Source organism: Vigna radiata, unplaced genomic scaffold, assembly GCF_000741045.1.
Source record: "Vigna radiata var. radiata cultivar VC1973A unplaced genomic scaffold, Vradiata_ver6 scaffold_253, whole genome shotgun sequence".
Taxonomy (NCBI): Eukaryota; Viridiplantae; Streptophyta; class Magnoliopsida; order Fabales; family Fabaceae; genus Vigna; species Vigna radiata.
Genome location: NW_014544138.1, coordinates 338,763 through 358,369, shown reverse-complemented (window position 1 = coordinate 358,369; position 19,607 = coordinate 338,763). Strand labels below are relative to the sequence as shown.

The following is a 19,607-nucleotide window of genomic DNA, read 5'->3' as shown; positions in this document are numbered from 1 at the left end:
TACTCTTTTTTATAAGATATTCCCTCATAAGAAACAATTGATATACAAATTGCTTCTATATTAACACGGTACATAATAATATATCTATGAATTGCCTCTTTAGGTTTGTATGTTTGGTTTACAGTGATCCTTAATTAGAATCACGTCAATATGACAAGCAAACTAGTGTCTTTCACCTAGACAACCAAAGCTTCAAAGACCTTTGAGTGACTTCAAAGTAGTTTTACATTAGGATCTATGGAAGTATTCTTGCGTAACAATCAAACATATTATATTTATAAGAATGTTCAAAGCTTACTATGGAGAAAACCATAATATCTTGAGTGGATGATTGCACAATTTCAATGTAGAGAAAATATATAAATAGGCCTAGGTCTTAAGTTTAAAATTAACTATGGGATGAGACTTGAGACAAAACATCTGATCAAGATCATCACTAATGAGTTTGGATAGAGAAAAGAGGTGAAAGGTTAAGTGATCAACTTAGGAGTCATGCCAAACTCAAGTCCAAGGTGAAATGAACAAACCATTTCCAAGGACATTACTTCAAACTATAGAGGGAACAACAAAGTCTATCCGGAGAAAATCTACTTGTAAAAATATTATCTGTATTTATAAAATTTCTGATTCCTATCAAATTTATTACAAAATTTAAAGTATCAAAAAATATTAACAAATAATATAAACTTATATGGGAATAAATACCTGTAATCACTTCCAAATTGGGTAGTCCGGTACGTACTGAAAACTTTCTTTCCTTTTCATCCTTTCCGTCGGCACCCTTTTTCACCGTAAACCCAACAATGTGCATGTGAGAGATGGGTACAACACAGGATGACGAGAAAGGGAAAGATGATAAAGAGGAAAACACATTAGAGTTTTTAATCAACTGAGGATAAAATTGGGATTATAAATGTTCGGTAGTGCAGGAAGTAAAAATGGGAATGAGTTTGTATAGAAAGTGAGTCATTGGAGATGGTAAAATCACCTGGTTCTTATTGTTGGAGATGGTTACTCTTTATCATATTTGTTCAATGAGTATGTATATTTTCTTGGTTAACATACATTTGTTTTATCTATGTTTTCTTTTGAGACTTTAAGAAAGAATGATCACCAATTTTGATTTTGAATTTTTTTATGTTAGGGCTTTCTGAAAACCTACCAAATGTGTTAAATTTTAAACTTTCGTTTCTGGAATACACAGTAATTGTTGATTTAGGTGGGTAGTAATTTTTTAAAATTATGTAATTATAATTATTTCTTTTTTTATTTAATATTCAATTATATAGTATTTATTTTTAATTCTCGTGAAAGACTACTATTTACCATTATCGTTAAGAGTTATGAAATAAAATTCAAGAATTTGCTGCGTTAAAAATGATTTGTTGATTTTGTGGTAGATAAACATTATAGAATATTAAATATAATTTATAGAGCAAATTACTAATGATAAAATTTAAATATAATGTCATGCAAATAGCTACAAAAATACAATTTTGATTTTGAAGAAAAATGTTTAAAAGAAACTATTTGTTGATAGGAGAACTATGTACAATTATTCTCATATTTTACATATGTGTTTTTGATAAAAAAAATGTTTTATAATTTCTTGTACAATAAAATGGTAAAATTGTTGATTGATTATATTTGTGATTATGTTTGAACTATATGATATGTGTATTCATTAATTAAGAATGAATAATTAGGTAAAACACTTTGAACATTTCATATTTGTTTGAATTAATTGATTACTATGTTTGCATAATCTGTTATAATTTATCATATATCAGTATACGCTTAACAATGGCAAAATACCAAGTTTTAATTTATTAGATTATGTGGATAATCAATTAAAATTTGTGGTTATGGCTGCACGAGTGCATTGAAGTGTTTTGATTGAAAAAGTTTTCAAAATTTGCTTAAGCAAAGAACTTAACCAATTATGTTAATTTCCTAATCGATTAAAATGCGTTTTATATGAAAACCTTTTTCATGGGAAGTTATAATTGTCATAATAGTCATATTTTTAAATGTTGTGGCTTGTATGTTATGATTAATCGATTACATACACTTTTTAATCTATTAAATGTTGCGAAATGTAAATCTTTTGAAGCTGAAAGAATAATTTAACCAATTACATTATATGCATAATCGATTAAAATACTTTAGACTTGAGAAAACTATAAATAGACGCATTGCTCTTTGTATTCAACAACTTTATTATTCATATCTTTAAATCTGATTTGTTTGTTGATATTTTAATTGCAAGAGCGTCCTGAAACTCTCCAAGAATCAAGATTGCTACATTTGGAAGAAATTCTCAAAGATTCTTGGAGGATTGAAGTGTTGTCATAGAACTCATCATATATGCACTTTGAGGTGTATTTTTGGAGATCAGATTTATCTGTAATCAAGGTTGATTATGTTCCCTGTTGTTGCGGCCAGAAAGAAGACTTGGTGAAGTTCTTTGACTTAGAGTGGGGTAACTCTAAGGGTGATAGAAAGTGGGTGATCTTTCTAGGTTACTATAGTTGATTTGGAGTTAGGAATGAGAGTACATTGAGAGGATTGTTCTTTGTATGTCTTGCTGGTAAGAACTCAATCAATATAATGGAATCCTTTCAATCTAAGATTGATTAAAAGAAGACTGGACGATCTAACTTTACTTTATATTTTTATTTTTTTAAAAGACACTATAATTATTGTTTATGTCCGATTTTTGGAATTTCACGGTTTTACAAAAGTAGGTAAATTTCAAAAGTTTATCATAGTGCAAAAATGTATTTTTCAAAAACTTTAACTTTTTAACATGCATAATTTATTCAAAACATAATAGTTTCAAAAGCCTTGTCTAATTAAATTATTCCAAAAGTACTTAAAATGACTAAGAAAATAAAACAACTACAATTACTTTGTTTCAAAAGTCTATACCAAAAGAACTTTTTCAAGAAACCCAAATCTTTCCTCCGTCATCTCACAAATCTATCATGCTTTTAGAATGAATATCTGCAATATCATATGCTCACGTATAACACAATATACGATCATCGCCGATAATTTCATTCACAAACGCACAAACACAAACATGTATGGGTAAGCTACCGATAAAACAATCATAACAAGAAGATACATACATATTGATTATATCAATCATAATCAAACACACCACACGATACATATCATGTGATTATATCAACCATAATCAAACACACAACAAGAAACATCCTTATGATTATATCAACCATAATCAAACACCACATGAGTGGAAGTAATAACAATAGAATTCCTAATCTTCTAACATAAGCAATTCAAACATAATGAATTACTTGATCCTCGATCTTTAACCATTGATGTCATTTCCAATATTTCACACTTAGACCCTTAGTCTATCTACCTATTAGCACCTATGCTAACTACCTACTATAACCATTATAGTAACATCGATATCAACATAGCAACACTTGACACATCTCAAGTACCATGATCATCATCGTAGATACACCACCATCATCACTATCCCAATCATGAACAACATCATGAGCATCACCGTACCATAACACCATAGTGGAAAGAGTGCATCTCACTCATGTACCATATCTCACCGACTGTAGCCACTCCTACCGCCCACCCGCTCCTACATGACATCTGTAGCCTCCCCTACAGATCATTTATAACCTCCCCAACAAATATGCTTGAGTAATCCTGCAATCCAGCTAAGGAACATGTAGTCCTATCATACAAGGACAAGGAACACACCTTTACCCCCACACAAGGAAGACTTAATACCTGAACAACCCTTCCAATGCACACAAGGAAAAAAGGAAGCACTTATCCGCAAATAGAACCAGGATTTACGAGGTACAACATGTAGACTTATTCTCCACTCTCATGCTCATCAATCACATACTCATGTACATCCCAACACTCACTCATGCTCCACTCTCAACCACAAACCAAACTAACCTTAAACATAACAAATAACCTCAATCTTTGATTATCATCATGTACCACAACTCCCCAGGCTTGGTCCACGTCCATTCTTCATCAAATTCACCATATTTCACAAAAATGCATTAAGATAATCGATTATCACTTAAGATGATCGATTATCTCAGTAAAATTTACCCAGAAACATCACGTAAGAAAAAATAATCGATAATCATCCTAGATAATGGATTATTCCCAAAATCATACTCAAAACCAACGCGTAAATAATCGATTATAACTAATGATAATCGATTATTGTCAAATTGAAACACATGTTGAACATGGTTCAAGCATTCAAACATACATACATCAACCCCCTAGATCACATGAAAACATACTTAACACATCATACATGCATTCAAGCATCACATACCCATGTAAACATACTTAAACACATATATGCATCACTTGAATCATCCAAATCCGATCATTGACATGTTATACCCCCAATAAACCCAATTATACTACATATGATTGTTACCACACTATTACTGATGGAAAAAAGGCAAAAATAAATAACAACTTAACAAAGAGTAATAACGCAGCGGAAATTTAATTCCCTTTCTTGTGAGAATCTGCAAGGAAAACTAAACAAATAAAGCAAAAACAGAATCCAAAGCACAAAGAGACACCAACAATTTTTAACATGGAAAACCCCTCAATGCAAGTGTAAGGATAAATCCATTCTGATCAATAATAGGGTGCAAAAGAGTCTCTGATAAAAACACCAAATGTAGTTTTCAATCAGCCAAACTAACTAAGCATAAATGCTTACAAATGAAAACAAAGAAGATGAAAATTCTCCAAAATAGAGCTACAAGACTGTTTTATCCCAAATTAGAACTCTGATTGACAATCTGGACGGCCAAAATGAAGACTTGTACATTTGGAACCCAGTTTCCAAAACTCAGCCCAATCCAATGATGAACGACTTCACAACAATAAAAACACCAGTGCAGGTTTTGTGTTATGCGCGAATGACTTCTTCTTTTCCTTTCTCTCTCACTTGGCTTTTCCCTCTTTTCAAATGGCTCTAGTGTGTCCTACGAATCTGACTCATCTCCACTAAAACAAAGTGAGACATAATGGTCCACATTATTTGGCCTATTATCCACATAGGAAGGAAACCCAATAACCCAACACTTATAATATATATTTGCATGGAAACCCTCAATCATCATTACTATGTTCTCTTTTAGCATCAGGTCAGTTAGGATAATCCAACAAAACATACATAATACATTCATAGAAAAAACTCATCACAAAATATTACCAAAAACCTATTCCCATGCTCACACAAACCATTCCCAACAATAGCAACAAATAATCATAATCATAATCATATAACACATATCAAACAAGAAATTTTCATGCAAGTAAATCGAGAATGCATAGCATGTAACAAATAAGGGTAAGCTTCCACATACATTCGCCAATACTAGAGTTTTATCTCTTCAAAAACACTACAAATCCTCTCTTGTACTAAGGTTTTCTGCAACTCTTACTCTTTTCTTCTAAAAAACGTATTTTCTCTCCCTTATTTTTCTAATTTTTGTTTTTTTTCTTTTTTATATTAAGGTAACAAAATGTAGACCCTTTTTTACTGTTCTCCTTTTTATCTTCTTCTATTCTATCTTTTATCTTTTTAATTTTAATAAAATCTATTAGTTTATCTTTAAAATTTCCTCTCTTATTCTCTCTTTACTACTTTTTAAAATATCATCAACCACTAAATCTTTTTAAAATCCACTTAATCTTTTAAAATATCAACAATATCTAATAATGATTTTTTCTTATAATAATATCTCTTTTAATCTTTAAACCTACCAAGATTATATCTTCTATTTTCATTTAACTCATTTTTAAAATAACAATAACTAAATCTTCTAAAAGATTTACCTAATATCATTTTATTAAATATCCAAATTATTTAATTTATACACTTTTCCTTTTTACACCACTTAATTAATTTCTACATCAATTAAATAAAAATACATTATCCTTTTACCTTAGACAAAAATAAAAAATAAAAAAATAACCTAACAACTATATTCTAACAAAATATTAATTTTTGATAAAAAATCCAAAATCTCAAAAACTACTTTATTTTTAAAATCTTTATTTTTTTTATCTTACAATTTTCGTCAATATACAAGTAAACAATTTTTTTAAAAAAAATTTAAAAAAACTGATTTTTATACAAAAAAATAATCTAATTATAGAATTTTACAAACTAATTAAAACTAAAATGAAATATTTATAAAGGAAAAAAAATAGTATTAACCACCCGCTTATAAATATTAAACTTATTTATACAAACATATAATATTTTAAATTTATCATTATTAAAAAATAATATAAAAATCCGTACACACGCGTCAAGATATAAAGAAAGGTTTTATAAAGATAGAGGATTAAAGTTTATAATAATTAAATATTTCAAAATTGTTTCTTATGTTGTCCCTCTTCTCCAACCATATATATTGGACTCGCATGTGTGTCCTTCACGCCTCACTTCTCAGTTCCCTACTCTCTTCAGCTTACTCCACGTGAATTGACCATGGTGAGTTTCGGCAAACCCTAATCATATTTTCAATTTCATAACTGTTTAATCTCTCTATCTTTATTTAGGGTTCCTCCATTCCTTTAATTCTTTTAATGTGTTGGTTCCAATACTCCTCTTGCTCTGCCATTCATCACTCTTTCTTTACTTTCATCTTGTTTTAAAAATTGAATAGTCTGGCAGAAAAGAAACGGTTCTAGACCTTGCCAAGTTCGTAGACAAAGGCGTTCAAGTTAAGCTTACTGGTGGAAGACAAGGTTAGGTTACTCAATTCCCTTCTGTCAAATATTATTAATTTTTTTTTTAAAATTATGTCTCGGTGTTTTTTTTTTTTTTAAATGTTAGTAATTTATTCAATGGTTGTTTAAAATGAGCGAGATTTCGTTCGGTTGTAAATTTCGAGTATTCAATTGAGAGTTCTTTTATGACTAAGATGCAAGAAAACTCTTTCACACGTATATTTTTTGTTTACATTTTATTTTGTTGGATTGCAGTTACAGGGACTCTAAAAGGGTATGATCAGTTACTTAACCTCGTCCTAGATGAAGCAGTGGAGTTTTTAAGAGGTAACTAAATACTGACAGGTTCTTTTTTTTTTTCTTTTCTATTACATGTTTGGCAACATATTTTCCGCACTAGCTATGTGCATCCGTTATTCTGTTATTATGTTATTGACTTCATACATGCACTGAATTTCCAGCTATTTCAGCGGATATTGGTGCAGCCCGTTAGTTATTGTTGATTTATTGTGGAGTTGCTTGATTATTATTTCTCTACAAAATCACTAGTTTGGTCTTTAGAAATTCAGTGAGAGCTAATGAGACTTTTGCTGAAAGATTTAATTAGCAATTACCAAGGTTTTTAATTGGGTGGGATGTTGCGTAGTTGCGATTTTTATAGTTGTGGGAAATCGAGAATAAATGGTGTTGATACGGTTGCAGTTGTGGTCATTATGTGGTTGGGGTGCCAGTCACTGCAAAAGATTTGACTTTGCAGCTAAAATCTCAGTCACAGACTGTTTAAAAAAAAAAAACCCTTCGAATTTGGTTGAGTAAGGAACTATATAGCCGCAGATTAAGGGCGTAGTGCAGCCAACCTTCCCAGGCCTTGCCAAATCTTTAGTGTGTTTGGTCGTATCAATTATTCTGACTTTAATTAATCCCTGGATTTTCTCATATTTCTTTATTTTCTGATTGAATTCAGCACCGTTTTATTTATTATTGTTTCCGTTTTAATGAATCCAAAATTCAGAAGGGAACTTCCATACAGAATTTGTTCATTACAGTGCAAAGCGGAATGCTTATAGTCCTAGATGGACATCACATGTCAATAAAACTATACTTATAATTATATGATTATGTGTCAAAGAAGCGGATTTAGTTTTCTCAGTTTATATGCTTGTGTGACTCTACTATGAGCATTATGATTTAGTTTCCTTAAAAATTATTTGTCTCTTTTCTTCTGGGTTCTAATAGAAGATTGTATTTGTTCCTTGTGCTTCAGATCCTGATGATCCTCTCAAAACTACCGATCAGACCAGACAACTTGGCCTAATTGTAAGTTTTCTTCTGCATCATCAAATGACTGTCTAAATTGGACCCTCTGCCTCACCAAAAATTGCTAATAAATCATGCTGAAAATTTACATAACATGCATGAATGAGTGAACAAAATTATGAGACCTGGTGATTTTTCTTCAACTGAAAGTTTTAGACGAAAACATTTGTGCGTATCACATAAACCATTTTTAGGTTGTGTTTCATATTTTGGAGAAAAACTAAAATGGCAAACCAATGCTTTGCCTATTCATTATCATAATGAAACGTGGGTTGGGTATGTTAATTATTCACCTCTAAATTTCCAGCTTTCCAGCTTTTCTTGTCCCCGGCAACATTGTGCTGATGCCATTGTGTTAACTGAACTCATGTTTCATGAGATACTTTGGGCCAAACTATTGTGTTATGCTTAATTGAGATTCTGTATCTGTGAGTTTATAGGGGCACTTTAAAAATCAAGTTAATGGGATATTTATTTTTTTATTTGTAAGAAATTCATTTAATTAATTGATTAGAATTACATTCCAAGCGCATAGGAGAGATCAATTATATCCTTGCAAAATATAAGCAACAGTCTTCATTTTCTAACATCTATATATTTGCCTGTCTCCTCCCTTGATCCCTTAGTAGGTTCTGATTGGAACCTAAACAATATGGTGAAGTTTTAGAGCATTTCATCTAACTACATTAACAGAGGATTACGAAAAGAAGTTAAAATCCTTTCTAACTGTAATTTTCTATTACAATAGTAGGTCTTATATAGTAAAGCAATTGACATATTTCTTGCCATGTTAGTTATTTATTGAGAGTAAAAAGCTGTATTTTACTCTATAATCAGTTTTAAGATGTATATGCTCATTATTTAAATTCTATAAACTTTGGAATGTGTAATGTCTCTAGTAGAATTTCATGTCATAGGTCCTTAACACATGTTCAGAAGAGGGAAATAATATGGGCATAGACAGTAAAAAAAGGACATTTGGTTAAACGGAGAGAGAATAAAAAGTCTTAACTGAATGCGTGGGATGGGAACTTAGGGTGGGGAGGACAAAAATATTGAAGGCGTGAGATGGTTGCACCGGTGACAGTCATATTTTCTTTTCATTTCTTGAGTATTGTGTTATCAGAGAGAGGAGTCTTGTTCACTGATTTCTCAGTTGATAGTATTCATTACATTTTAATTTTTATCAACTTATCACAACCTGAAGCATTTTCTGCAAGGAAAAAGAAAATTGAAAATTCACATGATTATTAGAACTTGTACTGCTCCACTAACTTTTTGAAATTTTCTAGCCATTTCTGTAAATAGAGTTTCAATTATTCTGGCTTAGCAATACAGGTTGTCATGCTTCATTTAAATGCAGGTTTGTAGAGGAACTGCTGTCATGCTTGTGTCCCCAACTGATGGTACAGATGAAATCGCCAACCCCTTTATACAGCCAGATGGAGCTTAAATTTCAAATATTTATTCTAAGTTTTTGTGCTTGCTGATCAATACGCCATTACTTTGCTATTGAGCCATTAATGTGGAGATTCTCGCTAACATTTTGTCTAATTTGTAAGCTTGGATAGTTTTTGTATGCTTTGAGTTAATAGAATACCATACATTGCTTGAGAAGTTGATATTTATCATTGCTCACAAGTTGCGATTGCACTTATGCAAACTTGGGCACATTGGAAGTTCTTCTTCTTGGATCTTTTCATAAATTATTCATTGTTACACGCCATTCAAAGATTTATTCATACTAAGATAAAATTAAATTATGGCATGTTCAAGTATACCCCTTCCTGTCCTAAGACTTTTGTAATTAATTTCAAATAGTTGAGAAAAACTTTTGGTATGAGTCCTTCACTTGAATTCTCAAATTAGAATAATTTTTTAATGATTTATTTCAAGTAATTAATTAAAAGTATTTTAGAAAAAAATAATTAATGTATTATTATTCAAGTATAAAGGGACTTTTATGAAAGAGGACAAACAATTATTTTGAGAAGATCTTATTAACAAGGACGGAGAGAGTGTTTCTACGAAATAAAAAGGGAAAATAATTAAAGGATATTTGAATATTTATGATGAGGAGAAATTATTTCATATTTTTCATTCCTACTTCAAAGACATGATTCATGACGTACGATTTAAACTGAAAAACTTGGTTCTTAGTACTTCTTGTAAAATTAGTGAAGCGAACACTAATTTGTAACTTAACACGATTATTAAATTAACTATTGCTAATAGAATAGTTAAAGGAATTTTGGTTGCAATACAACATATATTGTAATTAAACTGTTGGAACTTTTATTCTTACACTGAACCTGTTTGGATGAGTATAAGAAATGGAATGGGCGGAAACAACAAAGGTCATATACGGAAAATATATAAAAAAAAGAAAAGAAAGAAACCTTTCTATTTGTTTAGATAAATAGAAAAAGAGTGAAAAACTAAATTATAACAGTAACATAAGTTTAATTTAACCAAAATAGGATTAAATTCTTTACTGTATATTTTTTCTAATATTTTTTAATTCAATATTTTAAATTATAATTTAACATTTATCTCTTATAATGCTTCAAATATTGAAAAAATAAAATTATATTTATATTTTGAAAAGTAATTCATAGACACAAAAAAATGTTCATAACATTTAATATACACTTAAGAGAGAGTAAAAATGATAGGTTTATGAGTTATATGATGCGATTAAAACATATGATAGAAACAAAAGTGTATAATATATATAGTTAAATGAAAGTAACTGACAAGAGTTCATTTGTCAATTTTAGAATGTAAAGTGTTATGGTTTAAGTTGTTTAAAAAATTGATGAAAGATTCTCATTGGAAATTAAGATAATCAAGATATTATTTAGATGTGAAGGTTGAAGTTGTAGGAAAACACCAGAAAAAGGGAAGTTGAATAGTGTTTTCATAACTTTTTTCGTGACTAATAAGTTGATCGTGAAATAAACTATTCTCATGAACTAGTTGTTCTTAACGTTATAAATGATATCCTATTGCATACGTCTATAGAACCAGCTTTAATTCATTCTTCTAGGGTTTGGTGAGGAATAAAACTTTTATAGGATTGACGTGTGATGAGACCTCACTTTTCACATGATATGATTTGTTGTAATATAGATTCCAACACACAACCATTTTATGTTGGTTCACTCAAACAAAACTGTCTAGTTCTCCTCTAAGATAACTTAGAGAGTTTCATTAGATATGAAGTAAATTTGAGTATTCTAACCACTCCTGATATCCCTGGTCACACCAAGTAACCATTGCTATTTTGACTAGTTGAGTTTCACCCGCTCCTGGTTATGTAGTATTCTTCACTACTCCTGGTATCCCTAGACGCTTCTGATATTAACCTGATACACTATCTAGTTGAGTTTAGCCCATTCCTGGTTATCGTTGTACACTAGTAACCACTTGCTATTGTGATCTTGAATGAGTTTCACCCACTCCTGGTTATGTAGTATTCCTCACCACTCTTAGTATCCTTAGACAATCTTGGTATCCCCTAATAGACTGCCTAGTTGAGTTTAACTCACTCCTAGTTGTCCGTGTCAACCTAGTAACCACCTATTATTGTGACATGGACTGAATTTCACCCTCTTCTGATTGCGTAGTATTATTCATCACTCCCAGTATCCTTAGTCAACGAATAACACATGTTACCCTGATTAGTTGAGTTTCACCCACTCCTGATTTGTACTAGACATTCTTGGTATCAACCTAATACGTTGTCTAATAATCCTTAACTCTCATGAGTTAATCAACAAGTGTTTGAATTCTCTTCAAAATGTGCAATCAATTTGATTACTTACAAGTCCATAGATGATTATTCTCATAGAGAGGATATATGTTCAACACAATACAATCTATAGGCTCTTTAACTATTTTTATCTTTTCTCTCTTCTTACAAAAGTAAGTTTATACATTAATGAAGCTTGAATTCTCTATTTCTCTTTTATTATGTGTTTTGAAACAAGTTTTGTTCTTTTGATGTGTTTGCGCGACTCATTATTTTATGGTAAGAGTTTTGAAACAAGTTTTCTAACTGACACATTTAACACGATGTTTTCCATTACATTGTTTGAGACATACTGAGAGAATATTATCGTCTAATTTATTATAAAAACTTTAAGCTTGACAGTCTATTAGGTCGGTACCCAGTACGTCAACATCCAACAGGTCGACACCGAGCAGGTTAGTACCCATCAGGTCGACACTAATCAAATAGGAACCCAACAGGTCATCACCAATTAGATAGGCAACCAACAGGTCGACATCCAGCAGGTCGAAAACAACCCGGTTATATATCCTAAAACTTCCTAAGATTCACATATGTTAACTAAAACTGAAAAATAAAGGAAATAAAGATGTTAAAGAAGTTTAATAAGCTTCAATATGAGAGTATTGAAATTGGGTTATCAACAACCAATCTACTTAAGACCTCAGCCAAATGGCCAATCTACTTAAGACCTCAGCCAAATGGCCAATCTACTTTAGAGTTTGGCTAAATGTCCCGTCTACTTAAGAGCTTAGCCGAATGGCCAATCTACTTTAAGAGCTCAGTCGAACGACCAATTTAGTTAAGGAGCTTGACTGAATGACGAATCTACTGAAGAGCTTGATCGAATGGCCAATCTTCTTTAGAGCTAGGTCGTATGAGAAATTTACTTTAGAGATCAACCGAATGACCAATCTACTTAGGATTCGGTTGAATGACTAATCTACTTAGGAGCTCGATCGAATGAACAATCAATTAAAGAGCTCGGGCTAAATGACCAATATACTAAAGAGCTCAATCGAATATCCAATCTACTTAAGACCTGGGCGGAATCGCCAATCTATTTAAGACCACCGTTGAATGGCCAATCTACTAAAGAGGTTCATCGAATGATCAATCTACTTAGGAACTCGACCAATGGTCAATCCATCTAAGAGTTGAGTTGAATGGAAAATATACTAAAGAGCTCACAAAAATGGCTAATCTAGTTAAGAGCTCGGCCGAATAACATATCTACTAAAGAGCTCAACCAAATGGTCTGTTGGAAGTCCCACATCGACTAGAGATAAAGGTCAATTTAGAATATATAAGTGGGTGCAAACCCCATCTTACAAGTCAGTTTTGTGGGGTTGAGTTAGGTTTAAAGTCCACTTTTAACATGGTATCAGAGTCACCATTAAAGCATATCCTAGCAATATTTGTTGTTTGTTGGACATATTGTTCCACCCGCTATCGGACCACCCATTAATGTCTAGTCTCACGCTCGAGATGTATATACCTCGGCGTGAGGGAAGCGTGTTGGAAGTCCCACATCGACTAGATATGCCAATTTAGAATATATAAGTGGGTGCAAACCCCACCTTACAAGCCGATTTTGTGGGGTTGGGTTAGGCTTAAAGTCCACTTATAACATGGTCAATTTACTTCGAAGCTCGATCGAATGACCAATCCATGAAAGAGCTCGGATGAATGAACAATCTACTACAAAGCTCTACCGAATGGCTACTTTACTTCAAAGCTTGGCCGAATGGCCAATCTCTTTAAAGAGGTCAACCGAATGGCCAACCTACTTCAGATCATGTCGAATGGTCCATATACTTTAGAGCTTGATGAAATGACCAATCTAATTCAGAGCATGATCGAACGACCCATCAACTTTAGAGTCCGACTGAATGGATAATCTAGTTATGAGCTAGGCCTAATGGCCAGTCTACTGGAGAGCTCGGTCGAATGGCCAATCCACTTTAGTTCTTAGCTAAATGGATAATCTACTTCAAAGCTCGACCAAATAGCCAATCTCCTTGAAGAGTTCAGCCAAATGACCAATCTACTTAAAGAGCTTAGTTGAATGGTCCATATACTTCAAAGCTCGGTCGAATGGCCAATCTACTCCAAAACATGGTCAAATGGCCTACCTACTTTAAAGCAGTATTGAATGTCCAATATACATACGAGCTAGGCTGAATGGTCAATCTACTAAATTACTCAACCGAATGACCAACATACTTAAGATCTCGGCCCAATGGCAAATCCATCTAAGGTAGAATGGCTAATCTATCTAAGAGCTCAGCCGAATGGTCAATCCACTAAAGAGCTTAACTGAATGACCAATCTACTTAAGAGCATAGTTGAACGGCCATTTTACTAAAGAGCTTAATTGAATTACCAACCTACTTAAGAGCTCAACCGAATGGTCAATCTAATTTAGAGCTTAGCTGAATGACCTATCTACTAAAAAGCTCTACTAAATTGCCCGTCTACTTCAGAGCTCTGCCGAATGGCCAATCTACTTAAAGAGCTCGGTTGAATGGTCAATCTACTTAGGAGCTCAATTGAATGGCCAATCTTTATAAGAGCTAGGTTAAATGGCCTATCTACTAAAACGTTCAGTCGAATAGCCAATGTACTTAAGAGCTCGACCGAAAATGATCAATCTACTAAAGAATTTAGTCGAATGACGAATCTACTTAAGAGCTCGTTTGAATGGCCAACCTACTAAAGAGCTTGGCCGAATGGCGAATCTACTTAAGAGTTCGGTTGAATGTGTTGATAGAGGGAGCTTTACCCACCTCTCTCTCTCTCTGTGTGTGTGTGTATATATATATATATATATATATATATATATATATATATATATAATGATGAACAAAAGAAATGTTTTATGGTTTCTTGCACAACAAATTGCATAACAGTTGTTTTATCATTACTGTGTTTATGCTTGAAATGCTTGATACATGTATTCATTGTGCGTAAATGAATCATAAGTTTAAACATATTGCACATTACATATGTGGTAGAAATAATCGATTAATCATTGTATATAATCTGTTAAGTTTCTCCAATTATCAAGATATGCTTAACAAGGCCAAAATAGTTGTGCAGTAATCAATTACATTAGTTATATAGTTGACTAAAACACGTTATGCCAACATGTGTTTGATGAGTGCATTGATATGTTTGGAAAGAAAATTGATTTCAAAATTTGCTTAAGTGTTGAACATAACTGATTACATAAGTTTTTGGATCGGTTAAAATGTTTATGTTGTGAAAATCAATTTCATTTAAAGCCTTAATTGTCTATAACGGTCATATAAATTGGTTGTTGGCTTTTATGAATTTCATAATCGATTACATGCATTGTATAATCTGTTAAATATGAAACAAATGTAAAACTGTTAAAGTAGAAGGAAAAGCTTAATAAACTACATTAATTACGTAATTGATTAAAGTGCGTCACGATTTAAAAATCCTATATATAACACTCTTACACGTTGGTTCAATAACAAGATTTGAACGTTCAATTTCATAACTAACATTTTGATTAAGTATTGATTGCATGAGCGTCTAAGAACAAGTCTTGGAGAATCAAAGGTCATTTGGGTTAATCATCAAGATTCTTGTAAGAAAACTGAGCTAAAAGAGTTTTGATCAATTTTGCACTGTTGGTGTACTACTGTGAAGATCAAATTCATCATTTGCAATCAGAGGATTGTGTTCCTGTGCGGATTAGCCAGGAGGAGAGATTTGTGGTGTTCTTTATTGAGAGTTGGGATTGCTCTCAAGGTGTTTAGAGAGTTGAGATTGCTCTTGTTTTGGTAAGATTGTGAGGTGGTCACATCTTGTTGTTGTAAGTGATATTGAGTGGGAAAGGAGAGTGCATTGAGAGAGGATATCTCTGTATTGTTGCTTGTATACTCTATCATTATAGTGGAAATCCCTTCAACTAAGGTTGTTGAAGGAAGACTGGATGCAGGCTTGGCCGAACCAGTATATATTGATGTGTTGATCTTTCTCTCCTTTCTCTTTTATTGTTGATTCATTATACTTGTTTTATTGATTTCAAGAAAATTCAAAGATTTTGCAAAGCTTTCTAAAAGAACAAATTTTTTAAAGAAAAATCTAATTCATCCCCCTCTTGGTTTGAGATATAAGGCATCACTTTTCTAACAGAATGGTCCATCTTCTCTAGAGCTCAACCAAATGGCCAATATACTAAAGAGCTAGGTCGAATGACCAATCTACTTCAAAGGTTAGTTGAATCGCCAATCTACTTCAAAACTCGACCAAATGGCCAATCCACTCGGAAACTCATGGAAAAAGCGTCATGAGCTCAACTAAATGGCAAATCCATTTGCAAACACACCCAAAATGACCAAACCAATCATAAGCTCAATCGAATTGTTTACCCATATGTAAATTTTACAAGTCGGCCCAAGCTCGACCAAAGATCAAACATGACCACATACACCTAATCAAACTTGCGAGACCGGGGGTTATGTTCCTACCCTACCAAAGAGACATACTAAATGGTGTGACCCAATAAGGCCATTAAGCCTCCTCATATGGAGTTGCCCAAACTTACATCTATTTGAGTAATATCCACATAATCTCGGCAATTTGGTATTATTGTTATTATTTACTATTTTGTTATTATTAACTCTATTATTATTATATGCTTGAGGTAAGTATTATTCCAATGGAAACATAGGTCTATGATTCATGTTGATCCTATAAATACAACTACTATTTCCTAAGAAATACTCACTTCATAATTACTCATACTCATTACATTCATAAAAATCCTAAACTTTTTTAAGTAACTTAAACATTAGAAAGTCTTTTATAAGTGAATCTCTCCTTTTAAATACTTTTAAATAACAATGAATTTCATTTCGACCGGTTAAAACTTTCAAAACATTCATAGAATCTTGTCACGTATATGCAAATTCATGCTCAATAATAAAAACTATTAAATATTAGATTGTTTTTCTTTATTTGAACTTTTAAGTATGATATCTTTATAGTCCATTATCAATATTTAAATTGTATGTTTTAAAATTCGAAATTTTTGTCATAATGTTATTGCGTTTAAAAAATTGAAAATGAAAGATATATTCATTTCTTTAAAAAATATAGTTCGTGTATCTGAACTCATTCATTTTCTAGATACTTGTATTATATAAACAAGATAAATAAAACACATACTCAACTTGTTACCTAAACTTTACAATGATCTGTACGTTTTCCCCTAAAAAAATCTTTTACATAAACAAACAAAAAAAATTATAAAATAATAAACAAGGATCTTTTATTAGAAAAAATGTAACTCAATTAAACATTATTCATATATAGATCAAACTTTAGTTCTAAGACATAGTAATTCAGAAAATTCAATTAAATTCCAACATAAGTAACTAATTACTAAATACATGTTTTAACTTTTAACTCTTAGAAAAATAATAAAAGAAAGAACCAGATTGATGAATATGACTCCTCTATTCACATCGTTGAATGCTTTTTAAACCAGTAGGTAAAATGTGAGGATCATTCATGCTTAGATTAGTCTATGTTAAAATCATCAAATTAACAAGTCAATGGATAGAACTTAATCAGGGTTAAGGAATTACCCAAAAGAGAGAAAAATTAACTTGGGTCCAAAAATTAATATTATGTTTTTCAGTGTTTTATTTTTATTTTTATCAAGTGCGTGTTCAGAAGGAATCTCTTTAGAAGAAAAAAAGTTATAAGCTAAAATCATATTATGTGTGAGCTATGAGACGCTAAGAAAATTTTCTTTCTTATTTTAGGTGCAATTACATTTTATTAAAATAAGTTAATATAATTTTCATCCTCAAACTACTATGAAAAAAATTATTTTGTCTTCAAACTAAATTATAAAACATTTAGTCTTTGTCTTTTATGAAAATAATATAAAACATTCTTTTGAACAAAAATGAATAGTTAGATTTTTCATGTATTATAATATAATATCCATATGTTATTTGTTGGAGAGAATATCTTGTATCACTTTCACAAAGTACACGAAATACTTTATAATTTAGTTTAAGAATGAAACATTCATAATAATTTGAGAACCAATAACAGATAAAATACATGTTGATTTCCTAAGTATGTAGGCGCGTGGAGTTATTTGTATTTATAAATGAAAATACAAAAAGATAGACATAAATTTTCATTGGGTTAAATATGTTTTTCGTCTCCCAACTATTGGCCGTTTTTGTGTTTAGTCCCTCTTTCAAACTATATAGTACAATTTAGTTCTTCAACTTTAGAAAACTCTGGTTTTAGTCCTTTTTACCAAATTTTTTTAACTTTATTTGTTGTTTCAAACGCATTTCTCAGTTAACATTGAAACAAAAATGTGTCAAACAGTATAAACAATCCAAATGGTATAATGTAATGTGCTTGAAACAGCAAATAAAGTTTAAAAAATTTGATAAAAAAGACTAAAATCATAGTTTTCTAAAGTTGGAGGACTAAATTGTACTATAGTTTGAACGAATGACTAAACACAAAAACGGTCAATAGTTGAGGGACAGAAAACATATTTAACCCTAAATTCATTATATTGAAGAATATGATATTTTAACAATTTTTTTTAACAATTTTTTTTGACAATAGTATCACTGTTTTATTGGTTTGTATATTTGAAATCGATCAATCATAAACTGTCATATAAACTGTTTAAAAAAATTATCAAAAAAACTTGTTAAAAATACATTTTTCTTATATCACACACTCTTTCCAAGTTTTCCGAGTTTTCCAAGTTTATGCATATATATAGTATGTTCTAAATTTGTTAGATTGGTTAGAATAAAGAAGAAAAATAAGATTACTTGATTATTTGAATAGCTGCTGTACATATCGAAAAGATTTAAGAATCTTAAGTTAATGTTTTACTCCATGATAAACTAGTGAAAGTAATGATGATTTGTTTGTGCAAGAGTTGAAGACAGTCTTGAAGCAGGGGTAGTTGCCACAGAGGACTTTGCACACTAATCTCAGACTAATCTTCAATTAACACAAAATTCTGTGTCATCCCTTTGGTTTAAAGTAACCCCTATTCTCATTTGATCCTCTAATTGCAGAGTTTCTTCTCTTGCTGTCCCTTTCCAACTCCACTCAAACTACTATGAAAATTACCTGGAAGGAGATAAGTCCTTGTAATGCGCATGGTCAAGTGCAAACAGAATCAAGAGCACTGTTGACTTTGTATCAAAGTACAAACCGTATCTGTCACCAATGCCATTATGTCTGCCATCTAGAAACTCATTTCTACAGCAACAACCTAATACCCCTACTACATTCTTTCGTAGGTTTTAGTAACGGTTAACCGTCACTTTTAACTAGTTCCTATCATAGTTTTCCATCTTTCTATTATTCCATTCTCTAACCATCTTGCTTTGTACTAATCTCAAACGTGAACAAGAAAACATGATTTAGCAGAAGACTATGCTTTCTCCTCTCAAAGCCACATAAAAGAGTTCTGAGTTTAATTTCTATACACTCTGAACCAATCAGAAAATATTCTAAGTATCACTTTCAGTATATCTATTTTAATTTACAAACTTATAATATATGTATGTATTGTTGGGAATCCAAATGTGAGTCTAAGTCTCACATTGAATAGAAATAAGAAAGTAGAACAGTATATAAAGGTGAAAGACACATTAACTCATTCTCTTAA

General features: G+C 31.5%; 1 protein-coding gene across 1 annotated transcript; it reads left to right on the top strand.

Moving 5' to 3' along the window:
• Nucleotides 1-6,433: 6,433 nt before the first annotated feature.
• On the top strand, nt 6,434-9,812 carry LOC106755385 (sm-like protein LSM7). Its single transcript, XM_014637532.2, has 5 exons — nt 6,434-6,550; nt 6,726-6,807; nt 7,045-7,116; nt 8,054-8,106; nt 9,470-9,812. Exons 1-5 carry the CDS (start codon nt 6,548-6,550, stop codon nt 9,557-9,559), a joined length of 300 nt encoding a protein of 99 aa, XP_014493018.1. The 5' UTR covers nt 6,434-6,547; the 3' UTR covers nt 9,560-9,812.
• Nucleotides 9,813-19,607: the final 9,795 nt, after the last annotated feature.